Raw genomic sequence first — 11,491 nt, 5'->3', positions numbered from 1 at the left:
GATGAGGGCCTGTTGTAGGAGATGAGGGCCTGCAGAGGGAGATGAAGGGCCTGCTGAGGGAGATGAGGGAGTCCTAATATCTGCAGTCCACGCACTGGAGACTCAGGACAGCCAATGTGTAGTGCCAGTGTGAAAGTCAGCAGGCTCAAGACCCAAGAGGTGGTGTTTCAGTTTGAGTCCAAAGGCAGGAAAAGGCCCACATCCCAGCTCAAACAGTAAGCTTATTCAGCCTTTTTATTCTATTGGGGCTCCAACTGACTGGATGAGAGCCACACACCTAGCTGAAGGCAATCTGCTTTACTCAGTCTCCTGGTTCAAATGTTAATCTTATCCAGAACATCCTCACAGACATACCCAGAGTTAATGTTTGGCGAAATGTCTGGGCATCTCGTAGTCCAATCAAGTTGATAACAAAAGTTAACTCTCTTAGGGACCACCTAGGTGGTTTGAATAAAAGCTTCAAACTTGCATGAAAACCAGCCTACTAATTCTCAGAAGAGATTTTTCCACCACTACACTCAATGCCAAAAGTTGAAACAATTTTCCTAAAAAAACCTCAGGATTAAGCGAGTATCTTCAGTTTACCCCTACACTGTTGGGAAATACCCTTGGGAGTTTCCTCTCAGGCTACTCATCTGAGGTGGGACCGGGGCTTTGTCTCCTGTTCCCCACACCCTGGGATTCACTGAAACTAAAGGACAAGTTTGAAAAATACCCTCAAAGCAAGAAGCTAATTTCTCTGTTAACCTCTCTGTCCTCCCACTTTCACTTGACTTTCATGCTCTAGGTGTGTGTGTGTGTGTGTGTGTATTACATGTGATATATTACATATATTGCATATATATCACATGTAATCTATTATATATTATATATGTAATATGTATTACATACTGTATATCATATATAATATATATTACATATATTACATCTAATATATGTTGCATATATCACATATATTGCATGTAATATATGCTACATATAATATATATATTACATATTATATATTGCATATAATATATATTTTATACATAGTTGTTTTTTTTTTTTTTGCGGCCAAGCACAGTGGCTCACACCTGTAATCCCAGTACTTTGGGAAGCCAAGGCAGGAGGATCACTTGAGACCAGGAGTTCAAGACCAGCCTGGGGAACATAGTGAAACCTCGTCTCTACCAAAAATGTTTTAAAAACTAGCCAAGTATGGTGGTGCATGCCTGTAGTCCTAGTTACTCAGGAGGCTGGGGCAGGAGGATCCCGTGAGCCCAGGAATTTGACTTTACAGTAAGCTAGCATCACTCCACTACAGTCCAGCCTGGGTGACACTGCAAGACACTATCAAATAAGTAAAAATTTTTTTGCGTCTCACCCAGCATTTTGAATGTTCAGTAAGGAGAGGTGGTCAGGAATTTTTCTATCATAACCCTGGCTCCCAATTCATGGCCTGGAAGGATGGAACATAGGGAGACTTAGAGGAAGCTCTCAACCCAAGGTGATGGTGGCTCAAAACCAGGTGAGAAAATTAGCTGGGCGTGGTGGTGGGCACCTGTAATCCCAGCTACTGGGGGGCTGAGACAGGAGAATCGCTAGAACCCAGGAGGCAGAGGGTTGCAGTGAGCCAAGATCACGCCACTGCACTCCAGCCTGGGTGACTGACCGAGACTCTGTCTCAGAAAAAAAAAAAAGAAGAAACGCTCAGTGGGAGTGCTAGCTGATGACCAGATTCTAGATTCTGGAGATGTTTTGAAAGCAGAGCCATCAGGACTTCCTAACAAATTGAACGTAGGTGTAAGAGATTAAAAGGAGTCAAGAATCATTCGAAGGTTTTTTAAAAGTCTGAGACACTAGAAAAACAGAATTGTAATCAACAGAGATTAGAATTTGGTGTGAGGGAAGATTAGGGGTTTAGTCTGAACACACTGAATGTGAACATTTATTACATGTTCATGTGGAGATATCAAGTAGACAGTTCAATCTATGAGGCTAGAGCTTGGGACAGAGGTCTGGGTTGAAGACACAAATCTGGTAGAACCTGATCAATGCTTCGTGTTACTCAGACAAGCCAAATAGATGTAAGATGGAAATAACCGCCTATCTGCCTTTTTAGCATTGAAAACATGGTAGGAAGTGCAGTTTCCTGTGATCACAATACTAGTCTGCATTAACAGTTACATAACATGTGGCCACCATCTCGATACACTCTGTTCTCATCGGCTATTTGCTAGAGTTCTATGCCAGTTCTGTGGCTGAAGAGGAATGTGAAGAATGTGGACAAAGCCTGGGAAAAAGCCAGCCATGTTGTTGAACAAAGGGAAGACAAATGAAATCTAGCAAAGGTTAAAGGAAACAAGACGATTTAGTCAGGGATGATTAATAGCAACTGGTCTCATACTCTGAATCAGAGAAGTCTAGATACTTGAAAGTAACCTGCCACCTTTAGAGCAAGCAAACAAAAGAAAATGAGCTTTCACTGCAGCATGAGATTTCTTTTTTTCATTTCAAGTCTTTTACCCCAAAAGCATGAGATATTTAGATTAGAAATAAAAGAGGAAAACTAGCACCTATGTGACACCTATGACATTAGGTGTTGGCCTAAACACTATTGCATTTTAATATACATTAAGATCTTTGAGGTAGAAATTCTCATTTTATAGATCAGAAAAGCAGGATTCTAAAAGTTTAGGTAAGTTCACAAGCAGGAAAGCTGCAATTCAAATCTGGGTCAAATGAGTCCAAAGCTCATATTCTTATTAAAATATATCAAATTTCTTAACAGAAATTGATACAAGTAGGAACTGATTACTGAAAAGGATAATGAGATCTTTTTTTTCCTTGATCTTTTTTAAACGAAGTTTCACTCTTGTTGCCCAGGCTGAAGTACAGTGGCATGATCTTGGCTCACTGCAACCTCCGCCTCCTGGGTTCAAACAATTCTCCTTTTCCTCAATCTTTTAAAAATTAGAAGAGAGTCTTATCTGTCCAGTATATTTTCATAAACCAGATCTATCTAAAAGCAAAGGAATAGAGGAAGCCAGTTTTCCAATTATCTCTCAGTCCTAAGCAGTTATGATTCTAGATTCTGAAAACAGTCTAGATTCTGAAAACAGTCTAAATTCTGAGAACAGTCCCACTACCACCAGCACCACCACCAAGCACCAAGAACTATTTTTGTTCCTATTTTCCTATCCTATAGTAAACTGTATATTCACCTTCTAAAACACATATGAAATTCTATCATTTAAAATTTAAAGTAATCCCATACATAACTCAGGAGTCAAACATCCTAGGCTTAAACACATCTTGTTTTGTTTGACTTTAGAACAAATGATTCTAAAGTAAGACGACCTAGAAATGAATTTATGAGGGTTGGGCTGTGCTCACTGTGTTGAAAGAACCAGTAATTATCTTCACGGATAAGAAAGCCTGGGATGGCTGGGCATGGTGGCTCACACCTATAATCCCAGCACTTTGGGAGGCTGAGGCGGACAGATCACCTGAGGTCGGGAGTTCAAGACCAACATGACCAACATGGAGAAACCGCTTCTCTACTAAAACTACAAAATTAGCCGGGCGTGGTGGTGCGTGCCTGTAATCCCAGCTACTCAGGAGGCTGAGGCAGGAGAATTGCTTGACCCCGGGGGGTGGAGGTTGTGGTGAGCAGAGATCACACCATTGCACTCCAGCCTGGGCAACAAGAGTGAAATTCTGTCTAAAAAAAAAAAAAAAAAGAAAGGAAAAGAAAGCCTGGGATGATGTCCCAGAAGCAAAAAAACTGCATTAACACAACTTAACAAACACTTCATATTATTCATAACCCAAAGCTTAAGCAGGAAAAGCCCACCTGAGTCAAAGAACACAATCTCTGATGAGTGGCAGGAACTTGGGTTGCTTGCCACAGACAGAGCTGCATAAATTAAGATTAAACTCATCACAATTTTCACTCAGCCCCAGAAACTTCCAGAGGACCAGAGCTAAAAGGGCCATCGAGAATATTTAGCCTCAACTCCTCTTTCTCTGAGAAAATAGGATTACTGGCTGCAAATTAGCCTAAGTAGAGACGGGCATATTGTTTCAGGGCAACTGACTCAGAAGTCAAGCAAAGCCAGACCTAATGTCAACTAAACATGAGAAGTCACCCAGCACTGGCCCGGCACAGTGGCTCACACCTGTAATCCCAGCACTCTGAGACGCCGAGGCGGGTGGATCACCTAAGGTCAGGAGTTTGAGACCAGCCTGGCCAACATGGTGAAACCCAGTCTCTACTAAAATTACAAAAATTAGTCAGGTGTAGTGGCAGGCACCTGTAATTCCAGCTACTTGGGAGGCTGAGGCAGGAGAATCGCTTGAACCCAGGAGGCAGAAGTTGCAGTGAGCCGAGATTGCGTCACTGCACTCCAGCCTGGGCAACAAGGAAACTCCATCTCAAAAAAAATAAAGTGAAATAAGAAGTCATCCAGCACTAAGGCTTCCACCCCGGAGATGTGTCCTGCTGAGCAGCAGTCCTACAGAATGGTTGGGAAACAGGGTCTGGAGCCAGGCGGTCGGGGTCTCAGATCCCAGCTCCACCACCGCCACCCCATAGCTATATAACCCTGGCGCCTTACTCACCTCTATGTGCCTCAGTTTCTTCATCTATGATACAGAAACAATACTTACCTTACAGGGTACTGAGAGACATAAATGTAACAAACATAATGCACTTAAAACCATGACTGGTACTCAAGAAGTACTAGGTATTCTTATTTAATTATCCTCTCCCATAAACTGGCAATGTCTGCTTGCTCATGGCCCATAACAGCCAGCCTGGATAGTTACCTTATAGGTCAGGTCTAGGAATCACCTCTGATTCTATGATTCTTGAGAGGAAAAAAGCTATCTGGTCAAGTATCCAACCCTGGTGGGTAAGTGTTATCAACGGAGTACAAGCATAGCCCCCTGGACCGGCCCTCAAACTATGGAAGGTCTAGGGCTTTACCCTACTTGCAAGCTAACAAGCTAGCATGCTAGAGTCTTACAGACACTGGCAGAAGACACAAACTCTTGAGTCTGAGACTAAGAACTTGTTACAGCAACAGCCATAGCCAGAGCAGCAGCATTTATGCCAGTTTAAGATCCAGTTCCACAAGGCCACACACATGCTGTGTGGCTGTGTCACAGGAGAGGAACCCCAAGCTCTGGCTGAACTTTGCCCTAGAGGGAAACATTATCTTTACTAGATAGATATAAACAAACGTACCCTTTTTGCTCTGGAAGGAAACTGCATCTCTGTCCTCTAAGGATGTCTGCTATACACACATCCTTGAAAAGCTAGCCAGAAACAAAGGTCAGTTCCTCTGCTCTTAACACATGAAGAAACAGGACAGACCCTTGTGTCTCGACAATATCTAAATAAATGAAGATATATACTTGTGTTCATGGATTGTAAGTCTCAATATTGCTAAAGTGTCCATTCTCCCTCAAAATGAACTGTTGACTCAACACAATCCCAATAAAAATTTCAACAGGATTCTTTTCGGTAGCCAGTGACGAGCTGATTTTTAAATTCATATGGAAAGGCCAAAGGTTTAAAAATAGCCAAAACAACCTTGAAAAAGAAGAACAAAGTTGGAGGATTTATACTACCTGACTTTAAGATTTATTATAAAGCTATCAAGATTTATTATAAAGCATGGTATTGGCATAATGATCCAAAAATAGATGACTGGAACAGAACAGAATCCAAAATGACCTTCACATGTATTGTCAACTGACTGTCGACAAGGTGCAAAGGCAATTCCCTGGAGAATAAAGTCTTCAAAACAAATGGTACTGGATCAACTAGATAGAAAACTTTATGCAAAAAACAAACCAAAAAATAAAAATAAAAACAACAACAAAAAAACTCTCACACAAACAGATACCAATTAAAAACGAATCATATAACTAAACGTGAAATGCAAAACTATAAAACTACCAGGAGAAAACACATTAGAAAATCTTTGTGACACTGATCTAGGAAAAAATTTCTACAACAAAAGCATGATTCTTTGAAGAAAAAGAATTATAAACTTTATTACAATTAAGATAGGTCTTCTGCTCTTCAGAAGATGCTCTTAAGAGAATGAAAGACAAGCCACAAGCTGGGAAAAATTATTTTTCCAACACATTTGTCAAAGGACACAAACCGAAAACACAAAGAACTCTCAATATTCAGTAAGAATCTATGCAATTTTTTAAAAACAAGTAAAATATATGAACAGCTATCATCAAAGAAGTTACGTGAATGGCAAAACATGAAAAGGTACTCAACATCATTAGTTATAACAAAAATACAAATTAAAACCAGAGTGAAGTACCACAGTATCCCTACTGGAATGTCTAAAATTTAAGAGAATGACCATACACTAACACACTGCTGCTGGGAATGTAAGATGGTACAAGCACTTTGGAAAAAAGGGTGGCAGTTTCATAAAAACTAACATGCACCTACCACATGTCCCAGAGATCCCACTTCTAGGAATTTACCCAAGAGAAACAAAAGCATATGCCCATGCAAAGACGTGTACAAGAATGCTCCCAGCAGCTTTATGAACAGTAGTCAAAAGCTGGAGACAACCCAAATGTCCATCACTAGCTGAATGAATACACCAATTGTGGTATATCCATAACATGGAATATTATTTAGCAATAAAAAGTAATGAACTATTAATAGACACATGGATGGATCTCAAAATCAACATGGATGGATCTCAAAATAATTATGCTAAGTGAAAGAAGCTCGGCAAAAAAGAATACAAACTATGATTCCACTTATATAAAATCAAAGAAAATGAAAACTAACTACAGCGCAGAAAGAAGGCAAGTCTCTCTCCGGAAGGCAGGGAGAGGAGCAGGGAGGAGGGACCACGAAGGGGCACAAAGTGCCTTTGGAGGTCATGGGTTTGTGTATTACCTTGATTGTGATAATAATTTTACAGGTGGACATTTATATCAACACTTATCAATTGTTCACTTTAAATATATGCAACTTATTACATGTTGATTATATATCAATAAAGCTATTATTTTAAAAAAGCAATCACCACCAAATGGAACTGACACTAAAAATTAGAGGTTAATCTGAATTATGAAAAAATAAGGAAAATTAATTTATTTTTATACATGGGTCAAATATATACTCATTAAACAACATACAGTGTTAAAAATTATGATGAAATTGGGACAGAACTTTAGGTTAGATTGGTAGTTAAGGGTGAAGAGGAAAGGTTGCAGTAAAGATAGCTTTTTAAAGAAATTTTAAAACACATACACGCTCTACATGTGTACTTCCCTTCAGAGCTGCGGTGTCTTTCCAATTTCTTTTTACCCAAATTATTTAACAATGGGTCTTCTATTTTATCTGATAGAGCCACATATCCACATATAGTACTGTGCTGTTAATAGAGAATGGGATAGGCTAATGCTGTTTATCAGCTGTTTTATAAGACAATTTTTCTTTGTGTTGTAGGGACACCAGTAAATCATATCCAAATTGAAAGCAATACTTCAGAAACAGAACTAAAGTAAACCTAACATACCAAGGAATTTTCTAAAATTTGACTTCTTTAAAAAGAAATAACATCTTATAATCAATCCTACTTTCTAATACTTTAAAATTTCCTTCAGCAGGCCGGGCGCGGTGGCTCAAGCCTGTAATCCCAGCACTTTGGGAGGCCGAGACGGGTGGATCACGAGGTCAGGAGATCGAGACCATCCTGGCTAACATGGTGAAACCCCGTCTCTACTAAGAAATACAAAAAACTAGCCAGGCGAGGTGGTGGGCGCCTGTAGTCCCAGCTACTCGGGAGGCTGAGGCCAGAGAATGGCGTGAACCCGGGAGGCGGAGCTTGCAGTGAGCTGAGATCCGGCCACTGCACTCCAGCCTGGGAGACAGAGCGAGACTCCGTCTCAAAAAAAAAAAAAAAAATTTCCTTCAGCTACAGAAGAACAGGTATACAGTAGGCCCCTCTTATCTGTAGTTTCACTTTCCACAGTTTCAGTTAGCCACAGATACCAAATGGAAAAATCCAGAAATAAACAATTCTTAAGTTTTAAATTGCAAACCATTCTGCATAGCATGATGAAATCTCATGCTGCCATCCCACTCCATCCCATCAGGGACATGAATCATCCCTTTGTCCAGCATATGCTATGCGCCCTTTAGGTCACTCAGTAGCTATCTAGGTTATCAGGTCAACTGCTGTAGTACCACAGCAACGGTGTTCAAGTAACCCTCATTTTACTTAATAATGGCCCTAAAACACAGGAGTAGCGGTGCTGGCTTATTATTATAATTGTTCTATTTTATTGTTGTTGATAATCTCTATGCCTAATTATAAATTAAACTTTATCATACAGATGTATGAATGTTTAAAAATACAGTGTATATAGAGGGTTTGGTGCTATCTCTGGTTGCAGGCATCTGCTAGGAAGCTTGCTAGGAAGCTTGGAACGTATCCCCCGTGGATAAGGGAAGACTACTGCATAAACCATACAAGCAGCTGTAGAGATAACCACCCTGCTTACCACTCAAAAGCCACCACAGCAACGGGATGAATCCTGGACTCTCGCTGATGTATTTCAGGCCTTTCAAATTGATGCTTACATTGTACAGGGACATCAGCATCAGCCTGAAATGTAAAAGAAAAAGGTGTTGAAATGCTCCATCCACACTACATTTCACCCTAAACATATCTCCTAGTTAAGAGGAACTTAACATATTTAGTTATTCCCTCACATTTTAGATGTCCAATTCTACAATCTGGATAATGAGCATTGTAATATAACGTATGTGAAGTAGTATCTGTCTATGTGAGGCTACAGGAAAATAGGAAACTTCAGCAATGATATCACATAATACCGCCTTTCATACGCTCACATAATCAAGAGTCTCGAACGCAGAGAGGGTCCCACGGGAAACCTCACAAACCATATTTATTGATTCATCTCTTTTATGACCAATCCTGCATTAATATACAGGTTACTCTCAATTTGTAAGAGTACTGTACTCTCAAAGTTCAATTCAGCCATCTAAAACCTAATGACATATTTTCATTCAACGAACATCACACATGACATCCAGGTAGCCAGGTCAGGCCACAGGACTGCATAATCACAGTACAAGGAACGAAGAGTACTACAACCCAACCATCCCTCACAACCAACAGAGCAGTTTACTGAATAGGACAGGACTTTACAAGCTGTTTCAGGACTGAACCATGGCTGGCAATGCAGAGTCTAGTGAAAGCCAGAAACTACAGGACTTCGGTTTCTGCAAATACTGCAAAATACAGAGAACCCAAACACTTTACACTGCACAGCAATAAAAAGGCTAGACAAATATTTTTGTAAAGCCTTTGAAATAAAGAATGAGTTTGCAAGAAATGAAAGGAAAACATCTCTGATCAGGAACAAAGTAAGAGCACAAAATCTCAGAGGAAAGTGCAAAAGATGCTACGATTCCAAAAGACTAGAGCTTCAGTTACAGTGGCTTCCCGCAGAGGGACAGAGGGAAAAGCCTCAGAGAGACATGGGCATTCAGTGCACAGGCCCTGCAGACACCAGAAGAGACAAAACTTTCAAGCTTAGCAGGAATTCACTTTTTGGCAGGCCTCAAAATCCCCAGGCCAGTAATTTTAACATAAAACAGAGTGGGAAAGAAGCTCCCCCAGCTTCCTGGACATTAAAGGAAAGGATCCTCAACCTGGTCTTCAAATAATTCCCCCAAATACATACTAGCAAATGAGAGTTCATAACAAAAATCATAATCTGACTCATGAGAAAAAGAAGACCAGGTGAGTAACAGCCAGCGCAAAGAACCAATAACAGGGCTAGAACCAAAAATTTTTCAGATACTAGAAGTATCAACTGCAGAATAGAAAACTGATACGTTTAATGGGTGAAGATAATTTTTAAAGAAAGTAAAAATATAATCAAGAAGCTAGGATTACTATTATGAATGACCAGCCAATTCAAAAATAACAACAGAATTTACAAAAAAGGAAAACAATAATTAAAATGTAAAACTCAAGGATAATTAGACACATGGAAAAGCAGAAATACTAAACAGAAAAATAGACCTTAAGAAACTACAGCAAGAAAGAAAAACAGATGAAAGAGAGGTTAAAGTACCAGGAGAGGAAGATGAAAAGTTCAATATTCTTCCAAATACGGTCCACAAAGAAAGAACAGAAAGAATGAAGGAAAAAAATATTTCAAAAATATTTTCCAGAAATGAGTAAATATAAACCCTCAGATTCAGGAGGCACAAATAAATCTCAAGAAAGATACAAAATAAATACAAATCTACACACATCACAATCAAACTTTAGAAAATTAAAGATGAATTTTGTAAAACAGCCAGAGAGAAAGGATATATTACCTATAAAAGAGTAATTACACCAAAAGCTAGGCTCTCTATATCTACCAAGTATAAAGAGAAAATAATACACAGAGTTGTAAACCCAGCAAAAAGACTTTCAACAAAAGAGGTAAAGTAAAAATACTGTCAAAGAAAATCTCAGACATTTTTAAACAAACAGATCTGAACTGAAAGAATTTGAAGGACAGACTTCGGAAAAAGGAAAACGACGTCAGAAGAATGTTCTGAGATACCAGGAGGGAGTAAGTAAAGGGATGTGAGTGTACAGAAGTAAACACTGGGGGGTAAAAGCAGTCATTAAAATGTCTACTCTATGGGATTTTTGAAACTTTTCAACAGAGCTAAGATACAGTCCATGAATCCATGTAATCCAGGATGTAAATATTAGAGCATTCTAAGATCTTTCAACTGTTTAGGTGAGAAAGACGTTAATTACTTTCACGTATACCAAATGCATCAAATCATGCTGTAAAACAGGGGCTATCACTGAAAGAAACAAGGGTAAACTTTCGAGACACTAGAAGAATAAAATGAACTCAGAACTTAGTGACTTTGAAAGAAAGATAACAGAGTAAGACCCTGTTGAAAGAAAGAATAAAAAAGGAACAAAAAGAGTAAGAAGAAGGGAGAGACAGAAGGAAGAAAGAGGGTGGGAGGAAGAGAAGAAGGGAGGAAGCGAGGGAGAAGGGAAGTAGGGAGGGAAAGATAACAGAAAAAACATAATAAAAAGAAAAACAAAATATGACAGAATAAATAAATCCAATTACTTCATTAATCACAAATGTTAATGAACAGGATATTCCTATTAAAAGGAATAGATTATAGATTGTTAAAGGAAAAACAAAATGCAACCATGGACTGTTTCAAAGAAACACACCCGAAACAAAAGTCTCCAGAAAGGAGCCAGGAGTGGTGGCTCACACCTGTAATTCTAGCACTTTGGGAGGCCAGGGCGGGCAGATTACTTGAGGCCAAGAGTTCAAGACCACCCTGGCCAACGTGGCAAAACCCTGTCTCTACTAAAAATATGAAAAAAATAGCCAGATGTGGTGATGTGCACCTGTAGTCCCAACTACTAGGGAGGCTGAGGCAGGAGAA

General features: G+C 39.5%; 1 protein-coding gene across 1 annotated transcript in view; it reads right to left on the bottom strand.

Moving 5' to 3' along the window:
• HSF2BP (heat shock transcription factor 2 binding protein) overlaps nt 1-11,491 on the bottom strand; it is a 154,362-nt gene that overhangs the window by 52,566 nt on the left and 90,305 nt on the right. The window contains exon 7 of the mRNA XM_012002606.1: nt 8,539-8,642. Coding sequence (XP_011857996.1) covers nt 8,539-8,642 — 104 coding nt within the window. The remainder of the gene's footprint in view (nt 1-8,538; nt 8,643-11,491) is intronic.

This window comes from Mandrillus leucophaeus, unplaced genomic scaffold (genome assembly GCF_000951045.1).
Source record: "Mandrillus leucophaeus isolate KB7577 unplaced genomic scaffold, Mleu.le_1.0 Scaffold69, whole genome shotgun sequence".
Classification (NCBI taxonomy): domain Eukaryota; kingdom Metazoa; phylum Chordata; class Mammalia; order Primates; family Cercopithecidae; genus Mandrillus; species Mandrillus leucophaeus.
The sequence above is the reverse complement of the archived record's forward strand: the minus strand, read 5'-3'. Positions and strand labels throughout refer to the sequence as shown.